The sequence below is a fragment of the Rissa tridactyla genome, chromosome 8 (genome assembly GCF_028500815.1).
Source record: "Rissa tridactyla isolate bRisTri1 chromosome 8, bRisTri1.patW.cur.20221130, whole genome shotgun sequence".
NCBI classification, from domain to species: Eukaryota; Metazoa; Chordata; class Aves; order Charadriiformes; family Laridae; genus Rissa; species Rissa tridactyla.
Window position 1 is genome coordinate 52,663,133 of NC_071473.1, and position 21,455 is coordinate 52,684,587.

At 44.8% G+C, this 21,455-nt stretch overlaps 1 protein-coding gene across 17 annotated transcripts in view; it reads right to left on the minus strand.

Moving 5' to 3' along the window:
• The window catches only part of DOCK7 (dedicator of cytokinesis 7), a 117,509-nt gene that overhangs the window by 83,169 nt on the left and 12,885 nt on the right, over positions 1–21,455 (minus strand). For all 17 annotated transcript variants that reach the window (XM_054212727.1, XM_054212737.1, XM_054212736.1 and 14 more), the window contains 2 exons: positions 14,415–14,520; positions 37–212 (listed from right to left, as the gene is read on the minus strand). In XM_054212727.1, the coding sequence (XP_054068702.1) occupies positions 37–212; positions 14,415–14,520 (282 nt within the window). The remainder of the gene's footprint in view (positions 1–36; positions 213–14,414; positions 14,521–21,455) is intronic.

Below are 21,455 nucleotides of genomic sequence, written 5' to 3' on the forward strand. Positions count from 1 at the left end.
TTCCCTTGAGCGAGGTGCCACCCTGTCACCTCCTACCTCTCCTCAGGCACGGCCGACACAAGCGTTCGACATTCTCGGGGGGTGTACACAACCTCGATGTCATCGGGAGGAAACTCAAGCAAGTCTCGCAAGGGTCCAGACTCCAGTGCAATTGGGTGTGTAACAAGGTATTCCTCCAAATCAACCGGCTCCACGGCTTCTGTAAGCGGTACCTGGGAAAAGACAAGCGATGGAAGGGTCTTCAAGCAAGGCGAAAGAAAAAAGAAAAGTCACACGCACATATTCTACTTTCTTTTTAAACCAGCTCTTCTGCCTTGTTGAGGAAACTTGATGTAACATCAGACAAAAATTAACCCTAGTAGTGTTAATGTTAGCTAATACACATCACAAAGCTATTTTTCACGTCTTATCTTTTATCTGATATTTCTATGATGCATACCATCACCATCTAAAAAAAGTACAAATTTAAAAACAGGATTTTCATCAGGAAATTCATCAGTTTGCATCATAAGAAAATTTTGCACTTTGTTTTCCGTGTGTACGACTGTATTTGTTTTTACAATGCTCTGATCACAATGGGAGCCTTCACCCTGATCCAAGATGCAAGAACCCTCGGCACCCCCAGGCACGGCCCCCAGACGGGAATCCAGAGCAAGGGCTGATTTACCAGGAACTCAGGAAGCCACAGAACACTGAAGACTAACATTATTTTGAATTAAACCACTTCTCTGGGGAACGCAAAACACAACATTTGTCTACTACAGGTGCAAGTTTAACCACCTCTTCTCCCTGATATTAGGACCTTTAGTGCCACGATGACTCTGCCCATGCCGGGAAGGGACTCGGCTCTAAATAAAATGGGCACAAAGCTTGCACCCGAAGCACAAGGAATGACTGAATAAACGCATGAGCAGGAAATCAGGAGATTTCACTGGCAGTACTGATCTCACCATAATGAAGTGAGCTTTTTTTAGATATGTGTAAAAAAAAAAAAAAATTGCAGAAGCTAGATACATACATTGCATAACCGTGTATTTTTACATATGTATATTGTATAAATGCATATATATATATTCCGATGTGAGATCATTATGCTATGAGGCTGTACATAAACATAGACATTAAGAAAATGAAACACTAAAAACAAGTTTTGAGGAACCTGTCTCTGCAGCAACTGACAGATTTCCTAGAATTCCCTGGCATATCCCAGCAAGGCTGAGTGGTTTAATATGAATCACAAAAACACATCAAAATTCAGCAATTTTTCTCTGCTACTTCCTCTTTCCTGGCATCCAGAAGATTTCTGTGGGACAGGGAACTATCCTGTAGCTTGTCTTCTGTTGGAGATGACTTTCAAAAGAACAATTACTGCTTAAGTTTTAAATGTGCTTCTCAAAAAAATTGCTACACCAACCTCATATTCCAGTTTTGAAATTTCTGTTGCCAAAAAGTTCTGAAATGAATCAACTTTTCATTCAAGGAAAAAGATTTGGCTAACACAGAAGGTACTGAAAGAATCTCTCCTACCACGGCCAACTTCAATGAATGCTGCAATTTTCTTAAAATACAGAAGGCAAATCCTTCAGCAGAAAAATGGCGTGACTCCACTGAAGTCAGGTGAGTTGAACCAGATGACTTTAGGCCAGATAAGAATCTGATCCATCAAAAAGATACGATGTCTAGAAACTCAGTATTTAGTTCTGCAATTTAGGTAAAAGGTGAAAATTATTTTCTGCATAAAGAAATGCATCATCATCCATTTAACTCTGACCCCATAACCTTTTTTCCCCTTCTAATCCCGAACTCTTGAAATGAATTTAAAGTATGCGATTTGGAGAACTTTTGAAAATACAAACCGGATCTTTTAACTGTTTTCATCACTGCAAAACTCACAAGGAGCAAAACTTGTCATTGCTCTTTCCCACATCACAGTCAACATGTCATCACCTCACACTATCTGTTTCTTGCATACAGATAGACCAGCTCCATTTGGCACCAGATAACTGCCAAAACGTACAGCAGCAAAGTGTGACAGATTATTATTGAGGAATTGCTAAGAGTGCAAGTTTTTTCTACTACTATTGCTACTTTGCCTGCAGATAATCCTTTCCACTGATAAACCTCAAACCCAAAGAAAAGCAAGAACCCAGAAATGGAGATTCCTTGCAAATGAAGATAAAAAATAACAAAATCACTGGGAAAAAGCCACGGAGGTATTGGGTAGCAGAGGTGCTGGGAAAAGGCCCTCTCTCTGGTCGTCTCGTGGCCAGTCCTTGCCCCATCCAGGCAGCCATGCAGCTCTGCGCCGGCCACCGAGAGCACCACCGCTGGAAGAAGGCCAGAGGGTTAAGGCAGCCTTGGAGGGTGACTTAAAGCTGCTTAACTGACCCTATTTTTAAGCCCTAACATTTTAAGACTTACTTTTCCCCCTCCTGCTGAGCTCCCTTCCACACTGGCAGCTCCAGAGCTGGCACCTTCCAGTGTGTTTGCTCACCAAAATGGAGCTGACCACGCAAGTGTTGGGCTTCAGTCCACGTGAACTCATTTACCTCTGCATCTCCCCGGGCTAACAAAGAGGAACCTTTTCCTCATTCCCTCCGCTATTTCTAATCCCTTCATCCTGATAAACATTAGAAAATTACAACAGACAAGGAAAAAAAACTCCATATTAACACAGCGATGAAGGGGACACGCAGGACTGAGCAGACACAGGGCAGAGACTGACACCGCCTGAAATGCACCGTGTTTCCCCATTCCTGGCATTCTACATCTCAAATGTTATTTGTCCAACAAAAGCATTGGACAACAGGTGAAGGAACTGGCTACCTAGTTAAGAAAATAGGTAGTTTTAATCCGGAAAGGCAGGCAGTGCTTACGGGGCTGTCCAACACCAGCTCCCGGGCTTTCCAAGTCCTTCGTACACCTCAGGATTAGGCCCAAGGTTGCACTTCACAATTTTCCAGTTTGTCGCTTCGGATAACTATTGTACCATGAAGATGTAAACAAACATAAAAGTCAAACCCAGAAGCCTGTATTAGACTCACCATCTGTGCAGCCAGAAATACTGTCTAGCACCTGAGTAAACAGGCCAAACATAAATTCATGGTTATGAAGAAGAACTACTTCGTGTCAAGACTATTGGCAGATAAAAGGCAAGCACATTATTTTAAGCTTTAGATATTTGTGGGGGAAGAAGTGATGAAAGAGGAGGAGGAAATAAGGATGAACAAACACACCAAAAGGAAAATGAACCCAAATGGCATGCCAGTGTCTGAACTGAACCACGGCAGCTCCTCTCATGGCTCTCACTGCTGATGCCTTAACCTTTCCTCCATCCCGCATCCCTCTGAAGTAGTGGATGAGCCCAAGAACAGACACTGCATACAACGGCTATTCCCATGTTATCTACAACCTGGCCAAAGTCACCTGAAATCATCGTACGAACCCATCGGATCAAATGCACGCACCGAAGGAGCTGGACAAGTTCAGATAAAGACCAGGTTGTCCAACCTCATCATCACAGCCCCACCGCTGACCAAGGAGCAGAACCTGCTCTACCATCTCACTTCCAAGTCTCCAGGCCCAGCTCATCTTGTGGCACCAGGAAAAATAAGGAAGCACCCAACAGCCCGTTCCCCTGGCCTAGAAGGACTGTGATATTTGCTTAGTTTACAGAAGTTTCCCCCTGATCCTTGTGCACCCCTCTGATGTACAGCTGATCTCCAGATTACCACCAGAATAGCAAATCCCACTTTCAGCTGCACATTAAAAGGTTTTGAAATCTGCTGCTGCAGAAATGGGGGAACAGCGGAGGAGCTACCAAGCTGTCCTCTCCCACAGCCCAGCTTGCTGGCAGGCTGCAGACAGCCATCTTCAATGCCATCATCATCCCAATTCCAGGAAGGGCCTTTTCGATTCCTCCCGATAGCTCCTACGAAGCAGCAGTAGGTGCCTCCTCCACAAAATCCAGCCGGTTTTTCTTCATCACTTCCAAAGGCACAGTGAAAATTTCAATCAAGTATTTGCAAACGTGCAGTCCACCTACCAACCAGTTAATAAGCCTAATGGGGAAATACTGGAGCGTTACTGTAAGAAATAATTGACAGGGTGTCCGTTTCTTCCAAGAAGAGTTTATTAAGGCCCTCCAGAAACCAAAGCTGTACAGGGGCTCTGACCATCTTCCCAACCAGGACTATGGAATAGTCTAAATTAATGGCAAAGACACACTAAAAATATGCAAAGGAAAGCCTGCTCCCAGAATCGCAATTGCTGCTCTTTTAAGAAATACTCTTTGATTTTGTGCGAGCTGTAATTACGGATCAAATTTTGGACAACCTTTCAGACAAGTCCTTAACACAGTTTTCACTCAGTCTTTATCCCAGGATCAGACACTGCCACCTCACTCAGGGCAAGGGCGATTCTGGTGCTATTAAAATGGATAAGACTACCTGGGGAGAAAGGAGCTGCTGGGTATGAGTAAGACGGGCATAACCTGCTCCCTGCTGATGTAAACACCAAGCACAACGTACTGATACACTGAAAGTACAGAAGAAATCAAACGGGACTCTCTTTTTTTTCCACACTTACACAGCCCAATTACCCCGAATCAAACACATCGTTTGCAAATAAGCATTCTACATATATATGACCTTAACCCAGCCATAGCCACATGCTCTGTCAGTTTAACTAAGACACCAGCCGGATTGTTTTGGCTTATATGAGCTGTTTAACACACACATTCTATAGGTGCATCCGCATTGTTGTGGTTACGGCTCTCAGCAGTTGCATTACAAAACCCTATTTCAAAGGTTTACAACTCTCCTGCAAGAGGGACAGTCAAGCTTTCTTCTTCAAGGCTGTGTTATTCTTCACTGTTATATCCCCTTAAAAGCTTGAAAATAAAATTTCGTTTCCTATCGACTTTGTCCTTCTCCAGACAGCAAACATTGTATTTTGCTGTAGTTTTAGTGCACCACTAGCCGAAACATGTCTCCATCCTATTTATGTCCTTCTTTTGAGCACCTACCTGTATCATCGTCATCACTTACAGAAGAAGCATCTGCACAAATCTGGTGACGGGGGTGGGATCATGAGGGGATGGGACATGGCACAACTCCAAGGAAGGTAACACAAACCCCTAGTTACTTTACCCAAGCATCGCACCCAAGGGCTCCAGGAGCAAAACGCTAACGTGGGTGGAAAGCTACACCTGGGGCACCATGCTGCAACGCTCATGGCTTATTCCACCCCACCAAGGAAGCTAAAAATGAAATGCAAAGGGCAGATTTGTATTAGACCTGCCCTGTCAAGCACAGAGGACTGCAACCAGCTCCCTCGTGCACAGAGCAGAGCCCTCCAACAAGCAGGACTCCCCATGCATCCCAGCGACCAGGGGCTTGCCGAGAGGAGATGCCGGTCCTGCACAAGGAAGGCAGCCACTGCTGTGCCCAGAGGGAGCGCAGCCAGCAGAAGCGTGCAGGGCAGGGAGATCCAAGCGGCAGCAGGGCTGCCTCACTGACAGAGGCAATGGGGATACTAGCCACGGATGCACTTTTCCATCATGCTCAAAAAATGACCAAAGGATAAGTATTTAATTAGCATGCCATTTAATTAGCCATTATTACATGCCCTTACCTGAACAGCCTCCCCCTCCAGTTTGCTGCCTTACTGAACCAATTACACCTACGCTAGTACCTAAAGACCAAAGGTCTGCTCTCCTGGGCACTCTACAGAAGCTCAGTAGGGATCACAGCAGCAACTAGGGCAGAAAAAGGGACGAATTATTAACTCCATCTCACGGATACTGACTGAAGCACAGAAGTCCTGTGTAGATCACTGCTGCGTGCCCTGATGTCCACAGGCATTCAGATTTTTGCCTGAAAGACTTTAACCTGTCCTTTCCCTACATGAACAGCTGGGCAGAGGGGATATTTCTAGGTTCTGTTGCAGATGTTTGTTGCTGCCTAACTCACACGTGTTGTACTGACCATCATGAGTAGCCTTGTGGGACACGCTCTAAGCAACGCACTGATCCCAGCTATGATTTGGCAGACTTTTCCAGCTAGCATCTGTCGGCACAGCCACAGAAAGCACCGTGTCCCTCACATTTCCTTCTCCCTCCCTCACCTCTGCCCTCCCAAGACGCTTATTCTCACGGGGAGCCACAACAGCATTTTAAATGGCTATGACGTGATGGCTTGGCAGGATGCATCTGGCAGAACATGGATTTGAACCCAAGTTGCTCGTGGCCCAATCCAAGAGCAATTTTCCTTTTATCTAAAATGAGATGCATAACTCCCAAGGGCAGAGACCCAGTCTCTGCGAGGACCACAGCACAATTTGGGGCCCTGTCAAAATGACAATGGCAAAGACTAAAAGGTTATACCTCCTGCCTCCTGTGTGGGAGTGAAATTCCCTGCAAGGACATGATAAGGAACCTTGAAAAATTAACCTTGCAGAGCTCCTCATCGCAGGGAGGATCCTGACTATTTTTACTTGGTGGCTAAGTGCTTCTTCAAAATCAGGGTGATATTTCTTGCCAATTTTGAAAGTAGGACAAAGTTCCATCCTAACTTCAGTGCCTCCTTAAATATTTAACAATTTATAATGTGCTAAAACTGTAACAGGTTGTGCCAAAGCTTCGAATTCTAAATTAATACCAACTTCCCACCCACTGCCTCCCTGGGCAAAATCTTGGAAGGAGGGAAGAAGCAGATTAACATTTCAAAGCTGAGCCCCAGCCTTCTCTCAGCTATTGCTAAGTCTCCAGGGCAAATAGTCACTTCCCTTGTTGAGCATTCAGGAATGCAGATGGCCTGTTCTTGCTGTGGCAAAATCCGTCACCCTTAAAGGGATACTGGTATCTCAGGGAACTGCAACAGGAGTCAAATCTGATGTACCGTAGGAAGGATTCAGCATAAATCTGAGAACTCGGGAAATGTAACACACCAAAAAAAAAAAAAAATTTTCAGGCAAGTTAAAGAAGGTAATGCTTTAAAGAAATATATTTGCTAAAAAGAGGCATCAGATTTATTTTTAAGTGTGAACCACAGGCCACAGTCATTCTAAGAGGTTTTGAAACATGAGCAGTGCAATATTAACCACTGACAATGCTCAAGTAATTAAAAAACATGTTTTACTTGCATAAACTACATTTTCTTTCACCTTACTCCAAAAACGGTCATCCACTGGATCCAAATTCTAAGAATCACATATTCGTCTACTGCCATTACTGCATTTCAGAAAACCCATACCCCTAATTTCATAAGCCTGATGACTGCTGAGCACAGAGAACTCCTGCGTTTAATTTTTTGGCTGCATTTATAATACATGGAAATATGCAAACGAACCAAGAAGATTCCTAGGCAATCTCTGCTTTTCATCAAACACAGACAGCTACCAGCCTTCAACAAGGATGACACCACCCCAGCCATAAAGTGCAGTCATTACCTCCACATATACGCGTACTGGCTCTGGAATGCAGTTCCCTATCTCCTGCTTTGCTCTAGCTCTTAGTACTTCTTTTGCATGGTGTTTTGAAAGACGTAATTACTATAGCGAATAGCTCATAAAAGTCCTTCATTTCAAACTGTAAATGTGCCTCAAAAATTTCTGTAAGCATTCTCTGTTAAAGCAAAAATTGTTTTAGAAATAGTCTGGAGCCTCCATTTTTAAGATCTCAGAATATTTAGTATTAAGTTCTGGATTCCTTCTACAGACAAGCCCAATGATCTGCAGTGTGTGTCAAATTCATGTAATATCACAATGTTTGAAATGGAAAAAGCCTCTAATGAAAGGAAATATTTGTAAATCCCCTAAAGAGGGATCCTACATGTAACAAGTAACAGCCAGTCACAAAACCTGTGAGATGTTTTATGTACAAATATTGCTAGGTTATTTGCTATTATAACTGGTTGCTAACATAAGAAGCCATTTGGGTATATAAATATTAATATTAATCAGAGATTAATTAGTTATCTGGGAATACTAAAGCAATTTCTTACCAAACCCTGAAAGACACGAGTTATGCCTCCGAGGATGGGTAAGAAAAAAGACAGTATCTTCTTTGATGACTAAGAATCATGTAATTTCACCAAGAGAGTATTTGAAGAACACAAAGACTTCGACACAGAAGTGCTGAGACTGATCTGCAAGAGCTACCCTCTGATAAATTGCACCAAAACTGAGAGCGCAGAGACTGAGACAACAAAAACCTCAAAGCTCCATTATTAAAGAAATGAAAAAGCCAAACAGTTTGACCAGAGACTGCAGAAAAATCACAGGCTTCCCACTTTTGGTGGAAACACTACATCAGATCAGCAGAGATGGATCCCTCCAGACCCTTGGGGTCCTCTCAGGCAAACCATGGTGGCTCTGAACTGTGCAAGCTGAATCGCGGTAACCACAAACGTGCATGCTCTTCTGAGTGGAAAATACCTGGCACAGTCACGTCTAAATTATCAGTGGACAATTTATCCAGTGTCTCCAGATTAACCAGGAGACACACAAAGATGCCAGAGCTGGCGTTGCGCAGAGCTGTCTATGCTGTTTAGCTCAGGAGCAGCACAAGAGGACAGCTGAAGTGGTTTATGCACGTGCCCAGGTGAAGAAATTACTGCCACATTCACGAGGAGCAAAGCCTCACCCAACAAACCACACAAGTCCGCGTCACCTTTGGGCACAGACAATCCCAATGTCTCCGTACACCTGAGCAGCCCTGCTGCCAGCAACGAGCCCCAGCAGTGGCACAGCCATCGCGGAGCAAGGCTCAGCCCATGGACTGACGCTGTGGGGACCACAGTGGACCTCCAGCCTCCAGTCACAGAATCCCAGAATGACGGGGTTTGGAAGGGACCTTCAGAGATCATCCAGTCCAACCCCTGCCAAAGCAGGGTCACCCACAGCAGGCTGGAAAATTTTTACATTGCAATTTGAATCCATTATTAACACTTTTTTGCAGTTTAGGATACTAGCAGCATTTCCACTAAACATCAGTTTGTTTGTGCATTTTATTCCTGAAAAACACGTATCGCAACTAACTTCAATAAATAAAGAGTAGGATTTAATGGCATTTTTAGATTCTGAGTATTTATTAACAGGCCTGTCACAAATGCTTCGTTTACGTAACTGAATTTACTTGGTATAACAGCATTTAATTAAGATTAATTATCTCTGCTAACGTATAAGCTGGTTTAAGTTATTGCAGATAAATGAGTCTCAGCAACCTTTCAACAGAGACCAGACTCACTGACTTAACACACAAAATGCTCGTGACCTCTGCAACAGGACTCACTACTGATTTTAGAAAGACTACGTAGCAGTTTTAATTTACTAAAGAAAGCGCCTGCACCAGAGCAGAGTTAAGTGTGAGTAATCCCTAATGGGAGGAGGCAGGGAAGAGGATGTGGATGCCTCTCCCATCCTCCCCTGTCTGACGAGGACAGACCATTCAGCAAGGCAGGGCAAAACCTCCAGGAAATACATATAATGGGAGTCACTATTAAGCCTTAATCAGCTTTGAGAGAGCATTAAGACTTGGCTCATTTTCCTTTTCATTTTAGTGATTTTGGTGATAAAATTACTTGGCTCTGAACACTTCAAAACGCCCTTTTCTATGCCACATAGGATAGTGTCATGTTTTCCCTTGCAGTGTTTTCCATTCATTTGCACAAATTATCTTTTCTTCTCCTTTTAAATGATGCTAAAATAAACAATGAAAATATACAAAGGAACCTATATTCTCTTATTGAATAATTAGATACTATCTTTGAATACACAACCAAAGTCTGCCATCCAATAAATCCAAGACAAAGCTTCAATTAGCCCCGATAATGCCCATAAACCCGCAGTGCTTTACAAAGATATGTAAATGTCAGCACCTTTATTTTATATCCAGAAAATGGAGCGCTGAAAGCAGACGTGGTCAGATCACATCATGTCCAAGAATCCAGACCCCTTTATTCCCAGACTAATTAGCATCCCTTATAACAGTGTTCCTCCTCATAATAATATTCAACTATGCGGTAACATACATCGACAGAGAGGATATATTACCCCTAAGCCTTTGGAAACAGCTGTGATTTTTCTGTAAAACAACGTAGCATACATTCATTCTGCTTATTTGCAAGTTGCGTGAAATGTTGCTCTTCTAATTAAAATATATCTCTGAAGATTAAAAAAAAAAAAATTAAGAAAATTTTATTTTCTTAGAAAAAAAAAATCAAGTTTTGGACAATAACAAAAAGCATTTCAAGGACTATCTTTGGCACTCAAAAGTGAGGCATTCAGAAATCCAAGACTATGTAAGTCTTTATCTAATTCAAAAAATATAAATATTAATCAACAAAAAGGTGCCGAATGTAGAACAAGACACAGAAACAGCTGCCCTACAATTGAAGAGAGGTCCAGATACCTAGTGACTATCTTCTGTCCTTTGGTAACATCATCTGCCCTCACAAAAGGGCAGCACACATAGGGAAAAAACCAGACTACAAGTCCGTTTGCAGGTACAGAACAAAACTCTGCTCTTCCTACACCGAAGCAGCACAAGAAGCAGCCATTAAATCACACCAAGATTCAGAGAAAGCTTTGGGTCGCTTCGACAGTAACTCATGCTAATCTCTGACAATCCACAATCCAGCTTCATCCAGGTAAAACTACTGCAGAAATCCAGAGAGGAATCAAGCCTCTGCCATAGTGCAGCATCCAGCAACGAGCAGAAATGAGCAGTGCAACAGGGGGTGAGCAGACAGAGTTAACAAGCACCACAGCACAAGGAGTTGCTCAACAGAAAAAATAAACTTGGAAAGAAAAGAAAGTGGTTAGTCACGAGGGATTATAATAGCCCATAGTAAACAGTCCGGTTCATCAAACAAACAAAGCAAATACCCCATCCTGCAAGATGCTGGGGAATTCTTTGAAAGGAAGTGCAAGCTCTCCGCTCTCAGTGCGTTCAATCCGTGAGTCTGGTGGTGAGAAGCCCCAGTTCCCACGAGGGAATACTGAACCTCTCGACGCACCAAAGATGAGCACAGCATGTGGCTTACAACCCAGACACAAACAGCAAGGTGCAAACGCACACTCCATTTACCAGTGGATTTAGAGGGACTTGCAAAAGTAACTTCAAAAAATAAAATCTCCTTCATCTAACTGTAAGACCCTACCAGCCCCTATTTCTCAGTAACAAACTGTCAGTGCCTTCTGTTCTGGATTTCAAAAACAAAAACTCAGCGCTGCAAGGACTGCATCCTGCGAGGAGTCCCAATTCAGCACGCTGGGTTATACAGGGAAAGCCTCTGAGAGCTTTGGACCTGTATCTGTGGTTTGAGAAATGTGCAATTAAAATCAGCTGCCACGAAAGTGGCAGAAGGGTGGAGGCTGACAATAATAAACCACAAGCTCCTGTACAGTCATTTGAAAGCAGTGTCTTCTCCCCAGCTCTACCAGATACTAAATTAGAAACAGTTCTGGCAGCATTTTGTCTCCTGCTCCTGAAGCAAAAGGGAAAGAGACTTGCTAAAATTCAGCTGACAGGTTTTTGCATTGATCCCGGGTTCAACCACATACAAGTCTGTCGAGTGTGAAAAGTCCCTGCACCGGCTTCAGTCCACAAGAAACAAAAGGCCCAACCAAGCACAGTGCGGAGGGCCCCTCATTCACAAAAACATACATTTCTCCGTAAAAATGTCCCCATTGGACTGCGTGTGATAAGACTCTCAGACAAATTTCCGTAAGCAGCTACTTGGTGGCAACTGCCAACAGAGAATCAGTGCGGACCTTACCTGGATCATAACCAGCTATGGAAGTGCTCCACACGATGAGCAAGGTGCACTGGGCAGGAGAGACCGCATCTGCATTATCATTAAAAGTCCTCCAGTTCCACACTGCACACTCAACGGTGCAACTTGCCGCCATTGTGGAGATACTCACATGAAACTCAATCATGCGGCATTACTGAAATATCCATACATTTCAGCATAAATTTCCTATTTAAACCCACATTATGTGCCCTACTCTAGGCTTTCAAACCAGTATGGCTGCACAAAACTGCAATGCAGATTCAAGGCCTTCTATTTCTTCTCTTTGAAAGTGTAATGACACACAAACTTCTGAATTTTTCCAAAGCAAATAGCTATTTCAGCTTCACAGCAGTAACAGTAAGAGTAATTACCAATGCTTACAGTACAGCATCTGTAACAGTAACAGAAAGTAATGCTTTCTCTCTGCATAATGTTTGTTATCATACCAGGACAGGCAGGCACAGCAGATTCTGACGGATGCCTAAGGGAGAGAAATTAACCCCAAATTCAGTACAAGCGAACCGCTGTTGTATTATGCAGCCTCAGGATACAGACTCATGACTTAACTAAATATACTTTTCCTACAGACTATCTCCTACAAACTATTGCTCCATGTTAATCATGCTCCTGAAGAGCATCTCTGCTCAGCACAGAATTTAATATGACAAACTAGGAGCGTATCACATCAACCATCACGCAATCCGGTTTGATAGGAAAGGCTCGGAGCCTGCTTCCAGTTAGCATGACCTTTTCCAGGATTTTGATAGATTCTTGCATATATTTACTAGAAAACACAACAGCAACATGATAATGAGACATACCAGAACTGAAGACAGGGCTGACAATATTGTGACCAACAAATCTGATCCTGCATTAAGAGTTAGATGTGAAGATCAATAGCACTGAAGCTTTGAGCGTGCACACTTTGATGATGGCAGAATGGAAAAACCTTAGAAATAGGAAGAAAAAGCGGAAGAGGAAATTCAGAGCAAAAGGAGGCGATACAAGGAAAAAGAGTTAACAAAAATATGGCTGCCTGAGGAACAGCTTGGAGAGGTACACAGAAGAGATCTTGCTTTATGAAAGCAGTGGGGAGTACAGAGGCAATCCAGCCAACTTGTTCCAAGATGAAACCACACGTGAGACAAGCGAGGCACAGAAGCTTGTGGGATGGACATCCAGTGGGTCCTTCAAAGTAGGCGTCTATTCCTCAGCTATCCATTGCTGCAAGGAGGTGGATTCAAAGACCCCGAGTGCTCCCTCCAGCGTACGCCGCTAATAGCAGGGGTCCCTCCCTATTACCTAATACTGGATTATGCAAAAGACCCTACAGAACTGCCAAGTCAGGGCTTTGCTTTATCATTCCCCACCCCTACAGAGCATTGCTGCAATAAAGCATTAGCCCTGGACACACCGCTCTCATTAACCCCTCCTCCTTCGTGCTCACTCACCGTTAAGGCAGGGCACAGAGCTGACAGAGACAGCCTTCTGGTCTCCGTGTACTCACACAGCTGATGCAGAGGGAAATGACAGGAATTCCAGCCCTCTTCAATCCCCAGTGACTCTGCCACAGCCAGATCTCCTCAAAGATGAACTTTCAGCCTGCAGCAAAGTCATTCTAAACCAGAGGTCAACTTAGTCTTGGAGCTCCCTTTTGAGATGATACTAGCTCCGAGGACGCATTTGTGCTCTGTATGAGAAAGCTTTAACACATTATGTTGGACACAGAGCAGTACATGAACTGAGGAGACTCTACAGGACCCTACTCCAAAACAAGAGAAGAACTCTTGTAAACCCACAATTGTACAGACTATCAAATTCAGGGCACGTTTCCAGTGCCGCCTGACCTAATCAACCCTCTTGGAAGAAAACAAGATGCTATAATATTTGTTTTCTAAGTTGACCGCTGCAAAAGAAACTGCTATGACCCGAAGCAACAATTCAAATCAAAGGAACACTTCCAAAAATACAGTTCAAGCCTGAAAAAGTGTGATGAACTCTTGAAATTTTTACAACCACCACGCTGAATAAATTCTGAAGGTTGCTGGTAGGCCATGCAAGAAAACCTGATTTCAGAGAGCTTGATTCGGGCAACGTGGCCTACACATTTCAGCCGCTCTTAAAAGTGGACTGTAAACTTGTAAGTAAATATACATTCCTGAGGAATAACCACATTCAACTTTTACAGTAACATTTAAAATACCTTCGAAGAGGAGATGAGCCACTGTGGTCCCACTCTCAAGAGTAACAAGAAACACGAGAAAACAGCCAGCTGAAAGTGCATGAGCTTGCAAAGAGCTCTTCATGGAGAGAACCACCTGTACACGTGGAATTCAATGCCCTGTCCAGGCTGTTCTGGCATAAACCAACTAACATCTGATTAAGGGAGCCCCTTGTCCTACACAGATTCTGCAGAAACACAAATTGCCAACCACACCAACTGATCTGCAAGATAGAGACCTCCAAAACTAGCAGGTTTTGCACGGAATTATTTTCGTCGGTGTCACCAGGGACACTTAGGTCAACAACTTGTCATCACTCCAATTTCTTTCCAAATGGTAATCAAAGTAACTATGCACATCACCTTCAGTATTCCATGTTCCAAGCATTACTTACAGTTGTATGATGAGAGACGCTGCCTCCAATATTGAGGTTTTTGAGAAGCTGGGGAGACCCTCCATACTGCCCTGAGATCTGCTTCCTGACTTCGGCAGCTACAGTTCTGCAACAAGACAGGGACAACATCATTATCTCTGTAAAAAAATTACAATGAAGATGACATTTCAAATAGGCTTTACACTGCCGTTGGAATGAAACCAAATACTTAGTGCGCTGGTTGGAATGAGAGTGTCACCGGGCGGTGAGAACAGACCTTGTATATTAAAATCCTGGAGAATCACAAAATTCTCGCATGGCTGCATATACAAGTTCTTAACAGCAATTACTTTTTTTTTTCCTTTTGTGAACTGCTGTTTTTTGCACATCTGTGGCAATAAAATGCATGTGACACTGAGCACAAATAAATTTGTTCCCAGCAGGCTGTTTCCAGTTCCTACCAAGGGAAGTTCTCCTCCAGCACTCCCCACACCCCCAGCAGTTCCAAGCCTGGTCACACACCTGCTCCTGTGCTCTGCTCTCTCATTTTCATCCCTTGCCTATTTTCGGATTTTGCAGTCGCAGAGATGAGGACCGGCAGCCACGTTCCACGCAATATCCAACCCCTTCAACACCCAGCTCAGGGGCAGAAAAGCAGTCCCACGCTGGGTGGGTTGAAATGTCCAGGGAACAACACACGGGGAACAATCGACTGACTCAGAACAAAACACCATTTCCCCTTTCACGTAGGAAAGGTAGCGGTGGGACAATGGTGACCAGCAGAGGGGACACGCGATGTACTGGCTAGCAGGGCACAATGCCTTATGGTCTCTGCCAGAGAGAAATCCCACCACTGGGCAACTTTTCTTACGAGGAAGGAAATGCACAGATCAGCCCTTCCACACGTGGAGGGTAAAATCCACGCTGTGCCCCTCTGGGGTTTTCTGTTTTCCCCAGTAGCCACGTTGTCACTGCTAAGACTGAAAACACAACAGTTTGGCAAACCCGGCAAGGGAACATCTCGGCAAAGGAAGAGCACATCAGAGATGGAAATGCCAATTCTGGCTTAACTGTCTTAACAAATAGCCACGGGTCAAGCGCTAACACAACCACCCGCAGTGCTCCATCTCGTGACCTGGCAGTAAGCTGCAGCTCACCTCAGCAGCAGAGCTGGGATAGCCAAATTTTTGAGTATGGAGGAAACGGTTCTGTTTCAAAAGCAAACCAAATGCCTAGATTCTTTCCACGAAAAAACATTTTGCTGAAAAGCTGCTGACTAGCCCTGGTCTACAGGACCTCACCAACACAAGAGTGCTCCTCTCCAGGACGCAATGGCCAATTTATTAGTCACAAACCTGCTCCCAACTGTCATTCACCACATCGCAGCACTGCAGCCTGCTCCGTCTCCCAGAACAAAGTCCCAGCTCCAAAGAGACGACAAGCAGTGCATAACATAGATGAAGAGCCTGCAAGGACACGGGACTGTGTCACAGGGTGATTTTTTTTCTGCCATATCAGCGATCTTTGCGGGAACAGCGTCGTAGCTAACAGACTCGCTCCTGATCTCACCCAGGGGAACGCGCTATCAGCGTGGGGCACAGGCTGCTAAAACCCGGTCAAGTAAAGATGGTTAAACCTCCCCCGAGCTAAACCTTGACATCAGGGTGGGCTCCGAGCTTCAGGACTGCTGTGGCAGTGAATGCTGGTGGGAAGGAATGGGGGCAGGTGGAGGCAACCGATGTCAATGGAAGAGAAGGGAACTCTAAAAGGGAACTAGCTGGGACAACCAAGCCTACCATGGAGAGCAGATGTTTCCTCAGGCCAGAGGATGGGAGTAAGATTAGCTAGAGGAAGCATTATTTTGTCTTTTAAAAAAGTGGACAGCAGAAGAAAAAAAAAAAAGTTTTATGTATTCCGGCTGCAAGAAGTCATTTGCTTCATGTTTGCCTTTATCCACAGGGGACTATGTTTTCACTTCTGGAGGGTGGCTTCTGAAAGCAGACCAAGAAGCTCCTGCTGGGGACGGACAACAGTCAGGCTGTCTGATCGCCCTCGGAACAACCACCTTCCCTGCTCCCACCACGTGCACGCATACACCCGCAGACATACACACACACACAGGAGAACAAACCACACATGCTGCTAGCATTTATAGGAAAATTTGGAATGTATTAAAATGGCTGCTTGGCATGGAAAACACCACGCATCTGTGGCTGACAAGATTTAAAAGCTTGCCCCAGGGTTGCAGGCAATCTCTGGTTTAAACCCAATCTCTTACTCGGTGCATGTTTTGCGTAATTCCTGACCATACGCAGAAGAGAGCCCTTCACCGCATGGCTGGCAGGAAAAATCAGAAACCACATTTCACCATGCAGCAGAAGACAGGAAAAACTAAAAATCTTTCCCCATTTTCAAGAGGCATACATTGTTTCCAGATGGAAAGTATAGCCAGAGGAGGAAAACCATGCTCAGCTGTGAAACCGCAGCCGATGCCTCGCCACGTTACTCAGCGCTGCTCCTCCCGCGTGCGGTGGCTCCTTATGAACCTGAGACATGCTCTGTGGTAGATTCCAGAGGGGTTCTCACTCCTTTCTTCTTCTGCTCATTGGCGTCAGCTGGGCAGCTCTGCAGCGGCTGGGAGCTGGGCTGTATTTGGAGCACAGCCTGTCAATACACCCTTAACTCCAGCTACCATTGTGCCTTACCCCAGCTTGAAGCAGAAGCAAGCTGGGCTGCAGTTACAGCGTTGCTTAGGGGCACTATGAGTTTGCATGGATGCTATTAGCTGCCCGACATCAGCCTTGCTGAAAAGGTCATTTGATACAATAGGGGAAGAAACATGGTAAAACAAAAGGGCGGCACTGATCAGCACAGCTTCTGACCACATGCTGTACATCGGTGGCAGCTGCCCCATTAATAACCTCACTGGATATAAAAAATTCCCCTGAAGCACGATCACAGAAAGTCAGAACTGAGCAACCTCCAACAGGTTTGACCAAGACACCATCATTACTTTAAGGTCTTAGTGGTCCCACCTCTCCAGCTTTCACAATTTCCAATCAAACCTCTCCCCTGAAGTACCTGGCTACTGTCTAAACCTGAAATTCCTGAGTGGAGTCTGCAGGATTTACTACTACTTCCTCCAAGCCTGCAGTCTAATCCACTGCTCTTGATGGCTACCTGTCTGTATCGCTGCATTCATGGATGTATTGAACACCATTTCCCCTACTGGAAAGCACCACGCTTCTGACATTTAGAAACCATCTTCTCATGTAATCTGATCATCAAGTGTATTTATAGGTAACCTATACCCATTTGGTTTTGCGCCAACACCATCAGTTGGGTTCAACAGCCCTCCTCCCATCCTTCCTACTTGCAAGGTATTCACAAAATTCAGTCGGATCCCTTCCCGGGCTTCCTTCTGCAAGGTGAGATCCTACAACAGGCTGTCTGCTCCCCTGGTCACCCTGATGGCTCTTCTCTGTTCCAGTGGCAATCACACCTTTTAAGACTGTGTTTGATTTTAACACTGTGTTTCATCCTGATCACTCACTCCTGAGAAGGCCTGATCAGGGCTTTGTAGAACTGAGTAAGTATTTCCCTACTGAGAAAACACCACAGCTGAGTACTGTAAGGACTGCTTTCTCACTGCTTCATCCCAGAGGTTCACAGTTTCCCTAAAACTGATAATACACTTGCCTTCTCTTCCTCCGGTTCCAAAAGCTGTTTGTCCATTTCAATCACGACTAGCAAGTTCATGTTATCTTATAACCCTGAACACTATTTCTAACTAGAATCTATGCTTCCTAAACCAAGCTAGTTTAAAAAGTGTATTACACCAAACCCAAGCAGAAAAGAGAAATAAATCTCAAAATAGTCTCCAAATGGAAAAAAAAAAAAAAATCCATTTGGCAGAACAGAAAAGCCATTAAAGCTCTTGATAATTAAAAGGACAAATAAAAAACCTGCCTCTTTAATAACTATCTTATATTCAACATGTAACCTGGGATCCTTAGACAAACATTCCAGTTAATTACAGCCCACGGCCTCATGAATGTCTATGTTTAAAGTACATCTTCCCTAGTCACTTCCTTTCTGACCTTCTTCACTGGTTAATTATTGTGTGTGCATGTGGTTCACGCAGAAAAAAAAAAAAGAAAAACAAAGGAGAGGAAAAAAATCCCCTTGGAACTGGCTTCTAAAGCAAAACAAGACTGGTCATTCTCCAAGTACTCTGAGCTGCAAATAACAAAACGAAACCAGTTGTTTGCACTTCCATGTTTCTTTACTACGCGCAAAAATCATTTCTATGTGGCCTACCCCGTCAAAATCAAAATTCTTTTTGTTTTTTTGGTGGTTTTGTTTAGCTTAAGCAGCATACTGGAAATATCAGCTCTTCTTTTTGCCTTCCCAAGCAAAGGTTCAGCAAGACACGTCCAGTTATGCCAAGCAAGGTTAAGAACTCTTCCCTTTCACAGAAAAGGTGGGTCAGGATACAGTCATCTAGATCATCTGCTGCAGTGATTTGAGGAAGTCTCTCTTTTCCATAGCCCTCCCCATTTTGAAAGAGCAATGCAAATTGTTTGTTTCTCCCCATCCCGCTAATTGCAGAACAGTTACTCCTGCCTGTTCATCTTGTGTGTCACGTGCAGTGACTCTACATACAGCAAGCCTTTGCCTCTTGAGAAAGACAGCCTGGTACAGTGAGGCATCTGCACCAATCCACAGCAAAGCTGCTTGTTCGCTCTCTGCAGCAAAGAAAATTGTATTTACATAGTTTACTTTTTAAAGTGGAAAGCATCCGTCTTTGTTCAGCCAGCTCACTTGTGTACAACTCTGCACGTGGCTGGAGGCATCTATCCTATACTCACTATGCTTGGGTTTGAATTTCCAAAGCCGAATGGCACTGGCCGGTTGTGTCCGTCTTGTGGCTGCAGTTGAGGTGACCTGTCCCTCTGTCCCTGCGTGCTCCGTCTGGGCTCTCCTGCCTGCGGAACAGACGGCTCCATCCAGGCCCAAAGCACGGTGTGAGTCACCAGGTACGCGTCGCGGTGGATGAGGAACCTGCTGGAGGCAGAGCTCTGGCCCTGAGTTACCCTGCCAGTTCAGCCGTGCCCTGGATGCAGCCCTCCTCCTGCTTCTTTCAGAGTGAACTCCTTCCCCTTTCAATGAAATGGGACTGATTTACAACCCGAAGCTGAGGAAATACCCAGCCTGACCCTGACTGCTGCAGGGTAAGTCTTAAATTAACACAGAAGATGAGCAACAACACATTCCCTTTTTCCTTACCATTGATTAAAACAAAAAACGCCATACAACACTGCCTGTGGTGCTCTTCTGATAATATTTGATTATCAAGGCTGAAAGCGTCACCCCTAGGCTGCAGCAAAGGGAATGAGCTCCCAAGATACTTTACCGTGAAAATCACCACAGGACTGGATTCTTCAGGAGAGATCAAAGTCACATCTCACGTTAAAAAAACCCAACCAAACGAGGAAGCCTTGTATAAAGAAGCAGCTTTGTAGCAGAGCCCTAGAGGTGAACTCTTCTCCCTGCCTTCTCGCTCGCTTTAAGCGGTCAGAGATTTTCTTAGGCTTCCCAGAGCGCTGCCGAGTCCCGCAGGAGACATCCACAATGGCTGAACGGGGCAGACAACATGACTTTTGGAGAACAGGAAAGAGCTGCTCTGAAGTTTCTGTTAAAAATACTTTCAATTATCTGTGATATCGTCTTGACAAGGCAAATGGCATCTGGATGTGGGAAGGGAATAAACTGCGACGAATATCCTGCTGCGACCACTACATTTCTGGCCTGACTCAGTGCTCATGGAAGCCTGTGACAGCTTTGCTATTGGTTTCAGTGGGTGCAGGTTTCACACCATCCCTGTTTACCCTGAGGCAGGGCAAAGGCAGCTGTCAGTCTCCCTGACACATCGTTCAGGCAATGTAAAAGGCAATCTAAATGAACGCAAATGTAAATTTAGTCTTCCCAAGTCACCTTTTACAGTACCCCATCAGCGTAAAGGGAGCTGCAGCAGAAATAAGATGCTAGCTCTCAATGGAGTCAACAGAAGTGTTTCCCCCTCGATTCAAAACCATAAAGACAAGCAGCTGTGATTACTCTAGAAATCTGTCCATACACAACATAAATGCTCTAGATGATGGGGAAATTCCAAATCAATGAATGTCTAAGAGCAGGGTCACCCCCTTTCAGCCAGAAGACCTGCCCCCCCAGCCCCAGACAGCAGCACCTCATGGCACCATGAGGTTCCCATTCACATGAAAGCACCTCACAACGGGCTGAACCCACCAGGGTGAAAACAATTTTCTCCGGACTCCATCAATAGCTGGGGAGAGGAAAACTGAGAATTCTCCACAAGAGAATAAAGACCAGTGGTACAAATCCCACTCTGGGCTTTGTGCGAGACCAAAACGCAAAGCAAAACAGAGGGTAGGGCAGGTATGTTATTCCAAGTCAGAAGGATCCTCTTTAACTGTGGAAGCAGTAAAGGAAGAGCGAAGCTCCTTCCAAAGAGTGACGGTCTGACCAAAGAAGCAGTTCTGGATTCCCCAGATAACCTGAACTCGGGATGGTCCAAGAGCAATGACAAGGCACTGAGACAGGGCTCACGTGAAAGGCTACATGAGTTTGCCTGAACTGTGTATGTTGCGTGATGTTTAAAGGGTGATTTTTTTCTTTTTCTGCATTTGAACTCTAGAAAACCTGCACACCTTTTCCTCTGCCTGCCCCTGGCAAGACTGGAATGATGGGATACAACACGCTTCGCTTACTGGGACATTCAGGAACTCAGAACTGACCTTTTTGGTGGTGGGGCTTCCACGTCCCACTTCTCTGCCAAGCGGCCCCATACCCAGAAAATGTACTGGGATAAGGCAACTGGGAATCTGAAGCACACACAGGGGAAGGGGTGAGTGCTCAGTTGGGACAGCAGCGGGGACAACCCCTGAGGGGCCAGACACGGCGCTTGGCTTGCTCAGTACTGAACACCCAGCCCTGCTGAGAGCGAACAGGCAGCTTAGCTCGTTCCTCAGGAATAACGTA